This window comes from Salvelinus namaycush, chromosome 16 (assembly GCF_016432855.1).
Source record: "Salvelinus namaycush isolate Seneca chromosome 16, SaNama_1.0, whole genome shotgun sequence".
Classification (NCBI taxonomy): domain Eukaryota; kingdom Metazoa; phylum Chordata; class Actinopteri; order Salmoniformes; family Salmonidae; genus Salvelinus; species Salvelinus namaycush.
This window is the reverse complement of record NC_052322.1, coordinates 29518209-29537973: the sequence shown is the minus strand read 5'-3', so window position 1 is coordinate 29537973 and position 19765 is coordinate 29518209. Positions and strand designations below refer to the sequence as shown.

The window sequence follows — 19765 nt, the reverse complement described above, 5'->3', positions numbered from 1 at the left end:
AGTGCTCAGAGCATTCTATTTCATTTCCAGTTCAGTAATAAACAATAAATTATAATTCACAATTGAAAAAACACCCCTGTCTACTCAGTACCAAAAATGACTACCAACATCAACTAGGCTAGGCTAATGTCCTATGTCTCTGCAGCATAAACGAACCTGTTTGCCCATGAGATGATTAAAAACATATATATAATAATAAACACTGGGAACATATATTCTAAAATCAATTGGGTAATATAGTGCCACTGCGCGTCAAAACATAGGGAAATGGAAAGGGACCCAGTTATTCGAGTGGCCAGTGCTGAGGGTCCCAATCTACCCTTTCATTGAAGAGGGCGCCGTTTTCTCCGCAGAGTTTCACCATGCTGACGTTCTGTACAATCATGTGATGAAGCTCTGGTCCTTCCCAGAGTTCAATGTGCGCTGTTTGCCCCACCCCATCTATTCTGCTCTGTCTATCTCAATGTGCTATTCCCGGAGAAAAAGGGGAAAATAATACCTTCAATAATTGGTTATTCCCGTGTTTTATCTCCCACGACCAGCCCAGGAGGGAACTGCCGTCATAGTGGAATGTGTTATTACAATCCGCGTTATATTTCTGAATGTATATGCACATGTAAGCTCTACCTACCATTCGAATTCAAAAGAAATATGCAAGAAACTGGAAACATTCGAAGGATTTTTGTATTTTCTTCGTGTTTAGAAGAATCAGAACCCATTTAAGAATGTGTTGGGGACTATCAAAGCGCTATTAGGAACCTTGCTGATGTGAGTAGGGGTACACATTTCAGCAACAAAAGAAAAGACAGAGAAGGCCCTTTGGATTGAGAAAAAACAGCAAAGAACAGCCATCACAGAAACGGGGAAAAATCAGGAAAATTCAATTATTTCGGGGATCTAAACTGAAAATCGGACTCACAGTTTAGATCGAGGATCATCTTATGGATATAAAAGGAGTTGAATGAAGACGGAAGCAATGGAAATATTACACATGTAGTTCGTTAAGTGTAGCCTTAATATAGTTTTATTTCTCTAGTTTATCTATAGGCTATGCGTAGAGAAATGCCGTTTTAAGGAAATACACAGAAAATACGCCTTTCCCCAAAATATGTTTATTATAACTTTTGCCAAAAAGATCCATGTCAGTGTACAGCCGAGTTTCTGTGTCATGCCGAGTTTGGGTCCCTGTCACAGGCAACTGTGAGACGTGAGACCCGGGCTGTTCGTGAGATGAAAATAGGCTATTTATCCCCTCCTCAATTGAATGTGAAAGAGGTAAAAGCCTCAATCAACCTTAACATCTGTGGATGGTCATCAATATCGGTATATAAAAACTATATGTGAAGAAGGAAAACCCTAACAGAATTGACCAAGTGAGAGGGCGGCCTGGGTGTCGTCATCAACAGTCTCCTACCCTCTGACAGCAAGATCTACTGAAAATACGCATTATGTACACATAATTACAAGCGCGGTAGGACAACGTTTTAAAACTGATTAGTTCGACGTAACACTAAACAACAAGACTGTATACATGTCGTTAATATTATTCTCAATTCCGTGGGTCAACCGAGGGATCTAGAATAGTTCGTTTATTTATTTTTTCACATTCCCCCTCCCCTGGACTCTATTTCTTGCGGAAAGATGGGTTGTTTGGGCAACAGCAAGACTGAAGATCAGCGAAATGAGGAGAAGTCACAAAGAGAAGCAAACAAAAAGATAGAGAAACAACTTCAGAAGGACAAACAGATATATAGAGCAACTCACAGGCTACTACTTTTGGGTAAGTTTGTTGAAGGAAATCTGATGTGTTGTAGGCAAGGCCTCATTGGCAACATTGTTTCTATTCCTATATGGCACACTATTTGATGTTGTGATATAGGATATTGTTGTCTCTGTAGGCCTTCCTCTTACACTCTAGTCTCATTTAACTTTTTCATATGTGACATGGTTGCTGGTATGATGTTTAAGTTGGGTATCAGTTAGACTTGATTCTCTAACATAATTGAAGTCTACATATTGCTACATTGTTATTGTTTCTTCACATTTGATACATTTAGTCTTGAGCCTGTGTGATTGTAACAGCTCGTGCCTAATCTATATCAAACATGGGTGTTGAGGCTCTGCATGTGTGTTGTGGGTTTGTTTTCAGAACTACTAGCTGCTTGACAACTTTCAAATTCATAGGCCTCTGTGTATTTCAAGGTAGGCCTATGTGTGAATTAATGAATGGTGAACATTTCTACCACTGACACTTCTGTACTCATGGTACTGTTATCATGTAAAAGCAGTCAAAATGTCCTCTCTTAATTATAATTTTTTATTAGAATTTGCCTGATGCCTAGTGTATTGAATGACATAGCGGTATTTCTGTTGGAGAGGAAGTTGTGGTAACTAAAGAAAGCGGAACAGAACTCACATTTAACCATAACAAAAGCTTTACTACAATGCTGCTTTAGATATAGCACTTTTATATGATATGACACGTTTTGTTGTGTGTGCCATTGGCAAGTTATCAGATCTTGGCCTATTTGTGAGTAAGAATTTTGTTGGACAGTGTTTATGGGGAAACATCAGACCATGAACCAACCATGATAAGCTCGTAACATTTGAGATCACTGCTATGGGAAAGAAGATGTTCACTTTCATCATTACAGTCATCTATTTGATTTGACAATGAGATGTGTGTATTGTTGACACCTTTATGCTTGATTCACACTATAGGTTCAAACCAAGCTGTACTGAGCTAGCCTAGTTATGCATCCATCACGAGAACTGTGCTGGAAAGAACGGTGTGAAAAGACAATATCAGAGCCAACACAGTCCAGTTTGGGTTGTCCCTATAGTGTGAATCAGGCATTCGATTGGATCTGTGATGAAGAACTTCCTTAGTTATTCTCACATGAGGATGTCCACACACCTAAACTAGCCAATCGAAAATAAATCCGACTTGATAGGTTTTACGTGTTACTTTGTGGTACCATTACATCCCTGGTTATAAGTGAAGCTGGTAATACTATTGCATTAGATTAGATGCAGTAGATTTCAACAGGTTGATATTGCACCCATTCATTTACATCTTACTGTATGTGTGGATTCACCAAACCTCCCACTATTGTAAGTTGTTTGACTCAGACACAGGTGGTCTTAAGCTCAAGGTAGAAGTTGCCCCTTACCACATCAGTTTATCAAACCTAAATCCTGACCTTAACCAACTGGAAGATACAACTATATCTGACCCATAGAGAGAGAGGCCTCATCGTTGTATCCGTGCCATTATGGCGTTGTTGACGGCATGGGCAGTGCCATTGAAGCTATATCCATTTAGAAGTAGTCAATTTCTTCTTCACTATTAACTGATGCCTCTTGATGACCTGGTTACACATAACAGGGACACCAGGAGGAATCAGCCAATGAAGTTGGAAGTTCCACCCAGCTGACCATATTAAAATGGTGGAAGCCCTCAATGGCGCTGCCCATGCTAAAACGGCCTTTTGGCCACTAGAGGCCTCTTATCATTCTCTATGATCTGACCCTAGATCAGAGGTTAAGAGCAACTTCCTCCAAATCCTGGCCTCTACTGGTGCTGAGTGAGACCTCGGTCAAGTGGCATAATAACCCATTTCAATTAGAATATTTCCTAATGTTTATTTCACAGGTTTGAAGTGCTGAACTATCACTTTGAACGTGTCTCTCTTTACAATTAGTTGTTTTGTAGAAGACTTCTGAGCATCACATTCCAAATGGCCGTCTCTGTTGGCTGTCAGGGTAGGGCATTTCTCTGTACTCTATGAAATATTTCTAACCATCTCCCCCCCACCCACAGGGGCTGGTGAGTCAGGGAAGAGCACCATAGTGAAACAGATGCGAATCCTCCATGTGAATGGCTTCAATGCAGAGTAAGTATGGTTTCCTTCTACAGACTATGCTCTACAACTGTGAATATAGATCAGGGTTTGAGACTTTACAAGCAGAGTGATGGGGAATAATCTCAAAGGAACCAAAATGTATTGGTCTTGCAATATCTGAATTGTAGAAAACACACGTTAGATTCACCTGTGCACAGCACATGAGAGGCTAGTAACAGTTGATGGTATCCCTCAGTTCAATAGCCACTATAATGTACTGTCTAGGTGTCTCGCCTAGTTTTTAATGTGAAGTCTTAGATTTCGATTTAAGAATTTAAGAATTATCAGTCTGATTGTATGGACAGATGTAAAGACGAGGACTTAAACTTGCTTCAGAATCAAATGCTGTGGGGTTCAATCCCTGGTGCATTGGTTGGTGACGGGTGCTTCAAGGCCCTGGTGCGTTGGTTGGTGACGGGTGCTTCAGGCCCTGGTGCGTTGGTTGGTGACCGGTGCTTCAGGCCCTGGTGCGTTGGTTGGTGACGGGTGCTTCAGGCCCTGGTGCGTTGGTTGGTGACCGGTGCTTCAGGCCCCGGTGCGTTGGTTGGTGACCGGTGCTTCAGGCCCTGGTGCGTTGGTTGGTGACCGGTGCTTCAGGCCCTGGTGCGTTGGTTGGTGACCGGTGCTTCAGGCCCTGGTGCGTTGGTTGGTGACCGGTGCTTCAGGCCCTGGTGCGTTGGTTGGTGACGGGTGCTTCAAGGCCCTGGTGCGTTGGTTGGTGACCGGTGCTTCAAGGCCCTGGTGCGTTGGTTGGTGACCGGTGCTTCAGGCCCTGGTGCGTTGGTTGGTGACCGGTGCTTCAAGGCCCTGGTGCGTTGGTTGGTGACCGGTGCTTCAAGGCCCTGGTGCGTTGGTTGGTGACCGGTGCTTCAAGGCCCTGGTGCGTTGGTTGGTGACCGGTGCTTCAGGCCCTGGTGCGTTGGTTGGTGACCGGTGCTTCAAGGCCCTGGTGCGTTGGTTGGTGACGGTTGCTTCAGGCCCTGGTGCGTTGGTTGGTGACGGGTGCTTCAGGCCCTGGTGCGTTGGTTGGTGACGGGTGCTTCAGGCCCTGGTGCGTTGGTTGGTGACGGGTGCTTCAGGCCCTGGTGCGTTGGTTGGTGACGGGTGCTTCAAGGCCCTGGTGCGTTGGTTGGTGACCGGTGCTTCAAGGCCCTGGTGCGTTGGTTGGTGACCGGTGCTTCAAGGCCTTGTGGCGTTGTTTGGGGATCGGTGCTTCAAGGCCCTGGTGCGTTGGTTGGTGACGGGTGCTTCAAGGCCCTGGTGCGTTGGTGGTTGGAGGTTTAGGCTCAGGTGAGTAGGTTGGTTGGGGGTTTAGGCCCGAATCTGGTGTTGGTTCAGGAATCTGTGCATTGGTGGGTTATGGTTTAATCTCCAGTTTGTGGGGTTAGGTTTGGATGTTCAGGCACTGGTGTGGTGTGAGTGGCTTGTGCTAGACGAGCACATCAGCATCTAAGGCACCCAGCTGCGTGTGACCCATCTCGTGACTCCACAACACTTACAACTGCAGCGCTCTATCTTGTGTGTGTGAATATGCTCAGTTCATCACTTGGTCACATCCTAGACATTTCAGACATTCATTGATTAGTTGGTTGTGTCTGTGTGATAACTTAGCTGTACTGTGTATCACTTAAACTTAAGGATTGCATTTGCAAATGGATACAGGGCAGTGTCTGTGACTTCTCAGCAATGTTTTGTAGTCAGTCCTGGAGGAACATATACTCTACAAGGAAAAGGAATATAAGGAATTGCTGGAGGTTTTTGGTAGATTCCCTAAATCCTGAAGTATGTTGTTTTTGCATTCAGTAAATTCCATTGATAAGGTTCCAGGCCTTTGTGAAACACTGGACCAAGTATATTTTATCTTCTTAGATAAAGATAGGAAAGTATGTATATAATCACACATGCTTTCTCCATATATATATATAGTTATTGGGTATTCTCTCTCCACACACACACATCATATATACACACACACAGTCACATACAAGTGTGCACACACTATTTTGTAAGAACCATGTGATTTCCTTAAAGTGACTATCATGTTGAAAATGTAAACAGGGCCTTCTCAATCTACCTCAAGCCAATAAACTAGAGGCCATGTCTGTGTGGGATACAAGCCCTCCTGCTGGCTGTTTCCTATTCTGTCTTTCTTTTTCTTTCCATTTCTCTCTTTCTATTGATGTACCTCATTCTCTGACACACATTCTCTCTCTTACTCTACTTAAATGCAGTTTGTGTTCTTGGGATAAACTAAACATCAGTGGCAGTGTTCAACTTAGTGAAATGTTTCCCGCTACAAAATACATCTGTCTTTGCATCATCTGAATCAGAAAAAAGATTTGGAGACAGTTGGAGGACCCTCACTGTTGCTTCCCGTAGCCTACAGTTTGGCGCACTCCACCATTGCTTGTTAAAATCCATTGCATTTGACTTGATAGCTGATACTGTAGTCTACTGATGGGTTGTTGCAGCTCAGTTACACTCTGAAAGATGGAGTGATGTTTGACGTCTGATCATTTGTAGTTATCATGGCAGGTAGAGCATTTTCATTAGAGTCCAATGTAGGCACTGGGAGACTGGGACCTGTTAAATATATGAGTTTCACATAGTTGAAGATGTACGTGTCACAGTCATAAACATTGTCAGGTTCAGAAGGAATGATATTGGGAAATTGTGCATGTATGCCAGCTGTTGGACTATTATCTACATACATGTTTGTTTTTTGTTTGCTGTATCATCAGCATATCTGTTGTGTATGACAATGATATTTAAAAAAATTTACAACATGGATGATTGAGCTTTTGAGGTTTTTGTTTTTTTGCAGAGAGAAGAAGCAGAAAATTCATGATATCAAGAATAATATTAAAGAAGCTATTGAGGTGAGTTTTCGGTTTGAGTCCTTGTAGTTCATGTCTCTGTAGGTAGGTACTATGTAGAATAAAAAATTCTAAACAGCTAAGCATGAATCATGAATATTTTATCATTGAATATAAGATACCCCAAGACAATCCTGTGTTGTCACTTGATTTGTATTGAATGTGTTTGTTTGTGTCGCTCTTTAGACCATAGTAGCAGCTATGAGTACACTGACACCTCCCGTTCAGCTCGCCAGTCAACACAACCAATACCGAATCCAATACGTCCTCAACCTAGTCAATCAGAAGGACTTTGAATTCACGTCTGTGAGTATGACAATGTTTCTACCACACACAAAAATCATTATAGATAGACATTGTCTTTGCATTAACGTATGTTAGAGCCCGATCAATATGATTTGAGGGGGCAAAACTTACCGATAACTAGATATCTGCCAATATACTGTTTTACGCCGGGGAAATTAAAAAGTTACATTTTTACACACGGAATTCTCAGAAATTGACATCTAAAACAGCAATTGGTCAAGAAAATATGCTTCAAATGTTAATTTCTTACATTGTAAAATTAATGATACATACTGAGAATGGCCGCAAGTGGTCAGGTAAGCATGAGATTCCCTTTTTTCATCATATTTATTTAATATCGGTTGAATTATCGGCCGATACTGATATAGCGTTAAAAGGCCAATATCGGCCGATAATATCAGTGAACCAATATATCGGTTGGACTCTAATGTATGTACACACCTGTGTGAGTGAGCATTTGTACAGTACCAGTAAAAAGTTTGGACACACCTACTCATTCAAGAGTTTCTTTATTTTAACTATCTACATTGTAGAATAATATTGAAGACATCAAAACATATGGAATCATGCGGTAACCAAAAAAGTGTTAAACAAATGAAAATACATTTTAGATTTTAGATTCTTCAAAGTAGCCACCCTTTGCCTTGATGACAGCTTTGCAACTCTTGGCATTATCTCAACCAGCTTCATGAGGAATGCATTTCCAACAGTCTTGAAGGAGTTCCCACATATGCTGAGCACTTGTTGGCTGCTTTTCCTTCCCTCTATAGTCTGACTCATCCCAAACCATCTGATTTGGTTGAGGTCGGGTGATTGTGGAAGCCAGGTCATCTGAATGTAACGTAGATGCTGGGAGTCAAGAAGCAGGTGCAGGTGGTTAATTTAACAAGAAACATGGAACGATACAACGTAGGAGTAGCGTCGAGACACTAACAACAGAAAACAATACTACCTGGGGAAGGAGCCTAAGGGAGTGCCAGATGAAGGGGAGGTAATGAGTGAGGTAATGGAGTCCAGGTGTGCCTAATGATGAAGCGCAGGTGCGCGTAATGATGAATACCAGGTGCGCGTGATGATGGTTCCCAGCACTGGTGGTTAGTAAACCAGCGACGTCGAACGCCGGAGGGGAGGAGCAGGAATAGACGTGACACTGATACAGCACTCCATCACTCTCCTTGGTCAAATAGCCTGGAGGTGTGTTTTTGGTCATTGTCCTGTTGAAAAACAAATGATAGTCCAACTAAGCGCAAACCAGATGGGAATGGTGTATCGCTGCAGAATGCTGTGGTAGCCTTGCTGGTTAAGTGTGACTTGAATTCTAAATAAATCAAAGACAGTGTCACCAGCAAAGCACTCCCACACCATCACACATCCTCCTCCATGCTTCACGGTGGGAACCACACATGCGGAGATCATCCGTTCAACTACTCTGCGTCTCACAAAGACACAGCGGTTGGAACCGAAAATCTCAAATTTGGACTCATCAGACCAAAGGACAGATTTCCACAGGTCTAATGGTCCATTTCTCGTGTTTCTTGTCCCAAGCAAGTCTCTTCTTATTATTGGTGTCCTTTTAGTAGTGGTTTCTTTGCAGCAATTTGACCATGAAGGCCTGATTCACGCAGTCTCCTCTGAACAGTTGATGTTGAGATTTGTCTGTTACTTGAACTCTGTGAAGCATTTATTTGAGCTGCAATCTGAGGTGCAGTTAACTCTAATGAACTTATCCTCTGCAGCAGAGGCAACTCTGGGTCTTCCTTTCCTGTGGCAGTCCTCATGAGAGCCAGTTTCATCAAAGCGCTTGATGGTTTTTGCGACTGCACATGAAGAAACTTTCAAAGCTCTTTACATTTTCCAGATTGACTGACTACATGTCTTTAAGTAATGATGGACTGTCGTTTCTCTTTGCTTATTTGAGCTGCTCTTGCCATAATTTGGACTTGGTTTTTTACCAAATATGGCTATCTTCTGTATACCACCCACCCCTACCTTGTCATAACACAACTGATTGGCTCAAACGCATTAAGAAGGAAAGAAATTCCACAAATGAACTTTTAATAAGGCACACCTGTTAACTGAAATGCATTCCAGGTGACTACCTCATGAAGCTGGTTGAGAGAATGCCAAGAGTGTGCAAAGCTGTCATCAAGGCGAAGGGTGGCTATGTTGAAGAATCTCAAATATAAAATATTTTTTGATTTGTTTAGCACTTTTTTGTTAACTACATGACTCCATATGTGTTATTTCGTAGTATTGATGTCTTCACTATTGTTCTACAATGTAGAAAATAGAAAAAATAAAGGAAAACCCTGGAATGAGTAGGTGTGTCCAAACTTTTGACTGGTACTGTATATGTTCCCTTTGGAATGACCATCCAGTAGTCCCTGTTGCAGCTGCAAGCCTCATGGTTCTGGTATCTCTGTGGGTTGTGGTACAGTATAGTAATTGATGGGGCGGCAGGTAGCCTAGTGGTTAGAGCGTTGGACTAGTAACCGAAAGGTTGCAGATCGAATCCCCGAGCTGACAAGATAAAAATCTGTCGTTCTGCCCCTGAACAAGGCAGTTAACCCACTGTTCATAGGCTGTCATTGAAAATTGTTCTTAACTGACTTTTCTAGTTAAATAAAGGTAAAATAAAATACAAAATTAGTGGGTAGGGCCTCGATGCGATGCCTGTTAGCTAATTGACTGCCCTGAGGGGAAGGCCTGGGGGTCTCTGATTGCCTGTTACACCCCTAAATACCTCTCTCTGGTACCCACATGTTTCTGTGTCACACTGGGATGCCAACCTGAACAACAGGGTGCTTGCTGGTAGTTGTCAGGCTGTTAGGACTTGGCTGGGAGGGACATAGGACACTATTCAAGCTAAGCAGGTACCAGGTTTCTGGATAAACATAATCCATTGAATTTATAATGGATTTATAAGTGCATCCAATAACTTTGTTTTATATTGATCACAGAAACCTTGTTAATGTTTTTTTTAATTGAATTGGGCCCATAGTGTCCTAGAGATAGTTTTACTTATCTCTAGGACAGACGACATGTTGTCACTCAACAAAATGAAAACATCTATTTAGCTGTTATTATGCTTTAATTTAGATCCCCTTATGAGTCTTAGGCTGAAAGAAAATGAACTATTACAGTTGGTAGAGAAGCAGCTATCCATTGCACCATAGACTGTCATTGAAGATTGCTTTGTCCTTCTTCTGGGCCTAGCACACCTGCCATAACATCTCTCTCTCTCTCTGAGTTTGGGTGTGTAGGCCTACGTGTGAAAGGGATGTGATTGACTGCTGTCTTGCTCTGTGGTGTTTGAATGTCTGCGATTTCGTTCCGGATGGAGGAGAGTTGAATGACTCTGGTCAGACAGTGTAATACTGTTGGCAAAGCCTCCCTCCCTCCCTCCCTCCCTCTTCTCTGGCACCCCCCAGGGCTGAGGGGGAACCGGTTCTACTGGTCACCTAATCTCAGAGTACAGATAGAAAAAAAACAGAGGGTGAGGAAGAGGGTGGCTAGAGGTGGGGGACGTTTGTATGGATATCTACTGTCTGGGCTGTTCACTTCCAGTTCATTTCATGTTTAAATGCGTTGTTGTGGTATGGGACTTGTTTTCAGACTGCTGATTAATCGACTGATTAGAATGGTTTTGGCCCGTTGCCGACCTCTGCTTTATAGGTTGTTTTTCTTAACGCCACTAAAATGTAAATTTTCTCAAATTCAAAGCTACCAGGCTCCTCACTTCCTTATCCTGTCTCTGGCTACATGACGCTTTTGTAGTGCATTTGACTATAGAGTTAGAATGCCAGAGGGGACATTCCCATTCAGATGCATTTTACATGGCACATGATCATGTGCAGAACGTAATAGATGGTTGTTTATTAACCAGGAAAAGGCAACCAGTTGCTTTAAAAAATAAAAATAAAAAAAAATACTTAAAGCAAGATCAAACTCCCTGTGATATACTTAGCAAAACAACACAAGCCTTTGTGTATTTGAAAAAAGGCCATACCAAAGGATGAAATGGAAAAAACTAAGATCAGACAAGCCAGTGAGCAGAGAGAAACAATATAGCATTGAGTTGTAGCCCCAAAGGATTCTGGGTTGGCTGCTGTAATGCAATGAGCAGTTCCTAGAGAGGAGTTTTTATTTTTTTTCTTAAGCGCATGACTGATGATAAAGGAGGACTCTGTTACTAAGACACATGATGAGTGCTCTTTTATGGAGTGGATGCAGGAAGAGTTATAAAAATCCAAGTAACCCAAGCCAGCCGAACGGTGGGACAAATATATCGGACAGCAAACCTAAATGTTATGCAAGTGTGCGCAGACGCATTGTTCCACAAAGGTCCAGTTGTCCAGAAGATGTTGTTTTATACATGACAGGGTTTCTTGTTCCATGGTCCAAATGGAGGGAGATGATGAGTATGTCTGCCTTTCTATATGCTTTTTAGCCCTTTGAATGTTGTCCATGGGGTGGTCACTCTGGTCCTTAATAAGCTATGTGGACATTCCCACTTTATGCAACAGATATCAAACAAGGAAGTAACAGATTGGCCTTTAGATATGCCAGTTGACTGGAATCATTACACTCGCACAGCTTTTGTTTGCTAAATCAATGTAATGAAATATGATTCATTCAATGTTATGAGATTTTGACGTGATTATGAGTCAACTGACCCTCCCTAGCCTGTCGACCATATGTCATCTTTATTTCTCCTCATTAAAGGAAATGTTGAAAAGGTTGTAAAAACATGTTACCTGTTATCTTCAGGTGGTCCTTGTTTTTTTTTTTCATTTTTAAAGGCATATTCTTTAATTTCATCAGCCTGACCATGCCACTTTGTTTTTCCTATATTGAAACTCCCCTTGGCAGTTACCCTCACTGGCCACAGAACCTGTTGTCCTGTCAATAAATGCTAGATCTAATAGGTGTGCTGCCCCATTGGAATGTAAATAAAGATGTGGCACATCAGTGCCCTCAATCATGACATGGATGATGGACAGTGTCCTCCTTTTCTACTTGCTTTAATTTAGTCGATGTATTGTTATTGTACCATGTGAATTAATCGCTTCATCTTTCTCTCTTCCACTGCCCCTCTTCTTTCGTTCACTCTCTGTCCTTATATCGCTCTCTCTCTCTCAGGAGTTTTATGAAAATGCAAAGACTCTCTGGCAGGATGAGGGCGTGAGGGCGTGTTTTGAGAGATCCAATGAGTACCAGCTGATCGACTGTGCGCAGTAGTAAGTATGCACTGCACTGCACCGCTGAGAGGGAACCAACTGTCTTGAATAGCTACAGTGCCCTTGTACAGGCCTGTGTTGTTGAAAACAAACACTCTAAGCCAACGATTAGGGGCACACATGGGACTGAAGTTCAAGGCTGGCATGCTCAGATTTAGCAGGCTGATAAAATACCAGCTAAGGTTTGTAAACCCCAAATCTAAAATGTATTTAATCTCATCAAAACTTTATTGTAAAAAGCAATTTCCTAGAGAGACCCGTTCAGATTTTCAATGACATGGCAAGATAACAGGCAAGTATTCTGCCTGAAAATGATGTGTAGTAGCAGAGCTCTGTGTCATGGAAGTCATCTTGAGTGCATACTCTTCCTCCGCAGCTCCTCATCGTGTCTGTGCACACACACCACAGTATGACATCACCAGAGCTTTCTGCATCAACACTGCCACCTCTGGCTATGTGTCTCTCTCTGCCTCTCTCTTTCATTCTCTTGCTCTCTCCTCACTTTCTTTCTCTTGCTCTCTTTCACGCTGTCCCTCGTACTCTCTCACACATGCTCTCTTCCTCTGCTTTCTTTTCCAACTGTTGTGTGGCTCCGCATCTGCGATGTAGGATATTTGCAGCAACAGGGACCAAAAATGGCAGGTCCTGAGTCATAAAAAGGGAGAGACAGAGATTTCACCAGCGGTTGGAGGGGAACAGGGGAGGAGGGGGAAGTAAACCACAGTGACTGGAGCGTCAGAGTTAAATCTGTTATAGTGGTATTTGATTTGAGCTGATTGTATAAAAAATTCATATTCTGCTAATGTTTGAAGAGTGCTGTTTATTTGATTGTGTTACTTAACAGTCTAGGACAACCCCTTCAGGTGGTTCAGGTGGTCCAGTCTTTTGTTCCCTCCCTCTCTCTCACTCTTTCCCACTCCCTCTATCAATACCTCTCTCCTGCTCTCTCCCTCCCACTTCCTCTCTCCCAGGCCATCTTTCTCAATCTCTTGCTCCTTCTCATTTTTTCTCTGGTTCTCTCCCTCTTTTTCTTTCTCCCCCTCTCAGGCCCTACTCCAGTCACACAAGATTTTGAGCTGATAGTCTATTTATAGAGCCTGTGGTTCTGTCTCCATGGCAACCATGCTGGAGGCCAGGGCACTAGGGAGCTATTTTTGAATCTGCTCTGTAATGTCAGACTACTCTTTCTCTCTCCCCCCTCGCTCTCTCTTTAACACACATATGCACACACTTTCTGTCTTTCTCACCATTTCCTTCCTACCTATCACCCTCCCTCTCTTTCTTCCGTCTCTCTCTACGCCTTTCCTACCTCAATCTCTATCGCCCTCCCACTCTCTCTCTATCCTTCCCACTCACTCTAATACACTCATTCAATCTCCCAGTGCCAGAGACTAATTTAGAGATGTGTATATGTCTGTTTGGGTTCAGGCTGATGGGCTAGGTCAGGTTTGTGAGTGTGAACCCTTGTGAAAGGAGAGCTTACAGTTATAACTTTTACAACATTCTTCAGTAACGTGTAGGAAAGGAAAGAGTAAGAGTTAACCTCCCCACCTGTGTTCTTTTGAAGTCTGCATAGTTATCTCTGGCCATCTTTGTTGCCATAACAAAGAATGGTAAATGCACATGAGCGCTTACACACTCACATAATCTCTGTGTGTTTCTCCTAGTCCCTTTGTCTCTCCCAGTGAGTGCCGACTCATTCCTGCCATGTCTTACCTGTACTTAGACCTGTCACATTTCACCCCTCCCTGTCACATTCCTGGTTATCCAGAGGCTCGGCATTCCTCTGTGTTCAGTATGCTTGGGAGACCGGCTTTCAGCTGTCACACACTGTTGGTACAGTTTGTGGCATTCAGTTGTATTAGACACTCTGTAGGTACTGTTTAAACAGTTGTAAACTACACTGAGTAAGACAGGAAGACCTGCTCTTTCCATGACAGACTGACCAGGTGAATCCAGGTGAAAGCTATGATCCATTATTGATGTCACTTGTTAAATCCACTTCAATCAGTGTAGATGATGGGGAGGAGACAGGTTAAATAAGGATTTTTAAACCTTGAGACAAGGTATGTGTGCTGAGTTTTTCCACACTCAACAGTTTTCTGTGTGTATCAAGAATGGTCCACAACCCAAAGGATATCCAGCCAGATGCTTCCCACAACTTTGGGAAATATTGGATCAGCATGGGTGCAACTCAATATTAGGAAAGGTGTTCCTAATGTTTGGTATACTCAGTGTATGTCATGGAATTGGACATTAGTCTCAAAGTCAGTATGACTCCAGAACCATTGCTATTCCTCTCAGCTGTAACTGTCTGTACCAAGGAAGTCTATGTTGGTGTTTCTCTCAACTGCCTTGTTCCTGGACAGACACTGGTCCCTGGGATGTTACTAACTGGCTGCTCATTTAGTTAGCTGACACTGACTTAGTTCTCAAGTCTTAGAAAGAAACTGACTAAGTCGTCCTCCAAAGAGGAAGGAGCGATGGCTTACCACAGGTCAGTCCCTCCCTGCTACAAAACAGTTGGCGAAACACAGGTGTATATAATTCTATTGAGCTCAGTGGTCTCTACCTGTACACAAACCAAGACAAGCTCCTCATCATGCTTTTTCACTGCCCCTGCTGACTGAATTCAGCCATTTTGTCCTGTCCTGGTCATCCTTCTAAATCTGTTATTTTTTTCTCTCCTCAGCTTTCTAGACAAGATTGACATTGTGAAACGGAGTGACTACACTCCCACTGATCAGGTGACTTTCCGTGGTCTCAAAGCCACCATCATCAGAGGCCCAGGGATACGTCTCAAATGGCACCCTATCCCCTCTATAGTGCACTACTTTTGGCCAACGTCCTCCATTTGATACACATCCCTACTGTCCTCCATCAACTTCCTTTCATAATATTGATGAAATATAACACAGATGAATGACTCCCGTCTTTCTCTCAGGACCTACTGAGATGCAGAGTGCTCACCTCTGGGATCTTTGAGACCAGATTTCAGGTGGACAAAGTAAATTTTCAGTGAGTATAACCCAGGTTTATCATCCGATTTGGTTATTAGTACTATACCTGAAGATCAACCTCCAACTCAGCCCTTTAGACGTGTATGAGTCCTTACAGTGCAGCTTACATGTGATTCATTACTACGCCACAAGGTCGTAATGTGTGGTATATTTATCGCACTGACCTCTCTTCCACAGCATGTTTGACGTTGGTGGTCAAAGGGATGAACGTCGGAAATGGATCCAATGCTTTAACGGTAACATTTGTTTTGCCATTTGATCTAGCCAATCCAATAGAGAATCACTCACAAACACAATTCATTCTCATTGATACTTTTTGGGGGGTTCTAGACGGGTCCTCCATAGTCTGTAGCCCTGTTCTACTAAAGGTTTCCTGTATTTTATCACCTTTGCTTTTTCTGCCATTACTGTGTGTTTCGGCCTTAGCCTTAAAGCTAATTGCCTTTTGACTGTGCCATTGATTTCGCTTAACAAAACCAGGTTGTCTGAGTCCCTCCTCCCTCTGTCTTCCCCACAGATGTAACAGCCATTATTTTCGTGGTGGCCAGTAGCAGCTACAACATGGTGATCCGGGAGGACAATCAGACCAACCGTTTGCAGGAGGCTCTGAATCTATTCAAGAACATCTGGAACAACAGGTGACACAAGCACAACCCATGACACCCCCTCCCCACAAACATTTATGGAATCTATGGTTTTATTCTATTCCTCTGTTTTATTGAAATACTCATCATAATAATGTACAATTTGCTAGTCGTAAATGACCACTGACTGCTTGTTACCAGTGTATTTAGCCTGTTACCAGTGTATTTAGCCAGCCTCTCTGTGTGTGTGGGTTTCTATTTTTAGGTGGCTGCGGACCATTTCTGTCATCCTATTCCTCAACAAACAGGACCTGCTAGCAGAGAAGGTGTTGGCTGGGAAATCAAAAATTGAAGAGTACTTCCCAGAGTTTGCACGCTACACCACACCGGATGATGGTGAGAAGTTGTTACACTTGACTGGATGTTTACTGTACACACACACACGGTGCGCACACATACACACACACACACGGCGACACACACGCACACAGTGCTTCTACTTTTAACCACGTTAGATGGCTCTTGAATGTTCTTTCCTGTAGGCTGATAAGTAATCATCATAGCGATCAGTGACACTGAAAATGTGTAATGGTGTACTAGAATCCAATCATAACACTCATCAGTCACTTACTATTCTATAGCAACACCAGAACCAGGGGAGGATCCACGCGTCACGAGGGCAAAGTACTTCATACGAGATGAGTTCCTGGTAAGTGCAGAAATACAATGTTTCCCCTGTTAATGTTATATAGAATCTTATGTTATTGATTACAAAATAGGATCCAATCAAAACCAAAGATGCCAAATGAGATGACTTGCTTGTATTGGATATGTTAGCATTGTCTTCATGTTAGATTTGTTATTGAGTCAAGTGGATGATGTCCTGATGGTGGTAGTATTCCTCTGTCTGATTTGTGTTTCACTGTGTGATTTCAGAGGATCAGCACAGCCAGTGGAGACGGCAGGCACTATTGTTACCCCCATTTTACCTGTGCCGTCGACACGGAAAACATCCGCCGGGTCTTCAACGACTGTCGGGACATCATTCAGAGGATGCACCTTCGGCAGTACGAGCTCTTGTGATGGGAGGGGGCTGCAACACAGGCTCTGAACCTGCACCTCCGGTCTCTCCCTGACCCCCCTGAAACCCACCCCTGTCGACCTGCTCCTAACTCGGTGTACTCTTGGGGACTCCTGAAGTCAAACTAGACATGAGCTACAGAGTAACCTGGAAAGACTATTGAAATACTGCAAAACACAGAATACATCCAAGCCAGATCAGCTGAACTCCACTGCACTTTAGCACTGTGCTCAGGACTCGAACCCATTTCACCACACACAAGCGTGTACATGCTGACATAACACCGAACTCTCTCTTTCACACCATTAGTTTATATTTTGAGACACACACACTTAGACACACTTGTTCTCAAATTTACCCTCCGATAACTGCTTGCTGTTCTGAAAAAGAACACGCTTTTACTCGACTACATGGTCCTGGACTGGGTGAGCTCAGAGTCTTAGCTGTTTACTGTCTGCAGCCACAGATTGACTGGCTCAGTGATTTCAATGACTTCACAGCCAAGATACCTACTAGGAGCAACGTTGATGACTGACAATGAACCAGAGAAGCATCGTGGTGGGCAGGGCATGGGGGAGGGGAATATCTATGTCAATTTGGTGGAGCTTGGACACCATGACGCTCACAGGATTGTCACATGACTTTGCCTTGTTTGTACAGCAGCGGGAGGAAAAAGGCCAACGTTCACAGAACTCAACGGAGTGCAAAAAACATACAGTACCATATAAGTGAAGAGAAGTCCGATCAGCCCTGTTTCTGTCTCCAGTTGTTTTGTCTGTGTAAACTGTTGTGCCATTGTGCCCCTCTCTCTCATCACCCCTTTTCCCTGGCCACTCTCTTAACCTCACCTCATACCCTGCACTGTTACTTTACTGGCAATGCTCTTTGCTTTGTTTTTGAAGAAAAAAGTAATCCTGAAATTTAAAAAAAGAGGAAGATAATGATAAATGGGATTCTATTCTTTACTCATGTTGTCAACCCCCCCTCCACCCCTCCTTCCAAGGCTATGTGTTTGTCTGTCTTTACTTTACTGCTGAACTATTATTCTTGTACAGACTGTAAAGTGTATTATTTTGTACAACTTTATTGAAAAAAAATAGAAGATCCTTGTGCCTTGATCACGGCTGTACGTGTATAATGAGCTAAAGTGGGTGTTATACTGCGCTGTATAGCTTGGCCAGTTTCCCCCATCTCTCCAGGGAAGGAGGACAACCATTCGTAGATTTTTATTTTTATTTCTCTCCCCCAACTCTCCTTTATGATTTAAATGCTTATTTTTGGATCCATATACCAAAAGAAAGATACATATATGAAATGTTTATGGATTTTTTTAAAGTATTTTATTAGAATCAAAGACACAAATTGTACACTTGATATAGTGTGCGTATTGCTAGAACTTAAATCCTTTTCAATTAGGTTTTGTTTCATTAGTGACTTCTGTAAACAACATTTTGAAGGGTGAGTGTTTATTTACCATTTTTAGCTTTAAGGTAAAGGGTGGTGGAAAAATATCCAAATGCAAAACATTGCTTGTTTCTACATTAATCTTTTCTTTTGCTAACGAAAACAACAATCAAAAAATGGTATTGTTTTGGGGTCCTTCCTAGTGTTCCACAACAGAGGCAGACTGTACAGTATTACATTTTCACTTCAGTGCCCTAGTTTTCATGTATTATGTACATCAAACATGGGTTTCTACTTTCAGAAGAGGAGCTCTGCAAAATAAAGTTTTTTTGGTGCAGACAGCAATAGGACTGTCCTTACACCCAATCACGACGGCAAGGACAAACCTACACCAGATACAACCACATCTCATTCATCTGCCTTTAGCCCTGTCTTGCGTCATGTCCACTGTCCTTAGACAGTTCTTTATCTCCTCATACAGTGCCCTGTACTGTTACTTCACTACTTTTAACCTTTAATCATCAGTTCTATTCTACTTTTGATTGAATCTATAACATGCATCATGACTGTATTCAATTCAGTCTTTGTTGTTTTCCATCCAGGGTGATGTATTTTCTCATTTAACCCAGACACAGGCATTCTACTTCACCACATAGCTTTTTTGTACACATATAAACAGTTGTGGTTTATGTTATTAGAGCGTGCATCTTTGGGGTATTTGTCTTTGCATTTTGGTCTTGACCTACACCATGACAATTGTTGATGCATTTCTTTCTCTTGTCAGGAGTCTAGCTTAGGGAAGTACAAGAGAATAAGAACTGCAGTATTTGAATGTAGATGGGAATGCAAAAGACTTCAAGTATGAGTCAACGGGTCAAAGAAAGTAAGAGGAAAGGGGAGGCGGGATTGTGATGAAAAGGGCGGAGTGCCTTTGGAAACAGCGTTTCTTCAGCCCAACATGAATGTCCCTTGATATGATTACACTGTTCAGTGCCATGCTCCTGAACGTGAGGAGAGAACTGCCAACGACACAACTGAGCAGAACGTATGTGTCTTATTTAACTTGATGGAAAAGAGTCTTCTCATTGATATTGAGCTAGATCTACAGGTTGATTGGCTTAGGAACTGTAATTGTGTTATCTATGGCCTGAATGATTGGCATTGCTTGCTATTCCTGGTGACTGTGAGGGCTGAGTTCATAGTCTGTGATGCTCTGTGACATCAGAATATCTTATGTGTCACTGTTGTGTGGGTATTGAACATAGAGGCTTCCATAATTTAAGGTTTGATTGATATGACATGTCATTTTCCCCCCATGTTCTTGTTCCTCGTATACAGCTGAATGCTCT

The 19765-nt window shown here is 42.6% G+C and overlaps 1 protein-coding gene across 1 annotated transcript; it reads left to right on the top strand.

Annotated features, from left to right (window-relative positions):
• The first annotated feature begins 439 nt into the window (after nucleotides 1-439).
• On the top strand, nucleotides 440-18761 carry LOC120061290 (guanine nucleotide-binding protein G(s) subunit alpha-like). The gene is made up of 12 exons (XM_039010994.1): nucleotides 440-1780; nucleotides 3824-3896; nucleotides 6730-6784; nucleotides 6968-7087; nucleotides 12230-12327; nucleotides 15020-15074; nucleotides 15272-15345; nucleotides 15525-15583; nucleotides 15865-15985; nucleotides 16197-16327; nucleotides 16573-16640; nucleotides 16868-18761. Exons 1-12 carry the CDS (start codon nucleotides 1642-1644, stop codon nucleotides 17012-17014), a joined length of 1140 nt encoding a protein of 379 aa, XP_038866922.1. The 5' UTR covers nucleotides 440-1641; the 3' UTR covers nucleotides 17015-18761.
• Nucleotides 18762-19765: the final 1004 nt, after the last annotated feature.

Bases quoted from the DNA above. Each gene is read 5' to 3' on its own strand.
- LOC120061290 (XM_039010994.1), top strand. From the start codon at position 1,642: ATGGGTTGTTTGGGCAACAGCAAGACTGAAGATCAGCGAAATGAGGAG. The intron at 15,075-15,271 runs GTGACTTTCCGT...TCTTTCTCTCAG, and splicing joins ACTACACTCCCACTGATCAG to GACCTACTGAGATGCAGAGT. The intron at 15,584-15,864 runs GTAACATTTGTT...TCTTCCCCACAG, and splicing joins ATGGATCCAATGCTTTAACG to ATGTAACAGCCATTATTTTC.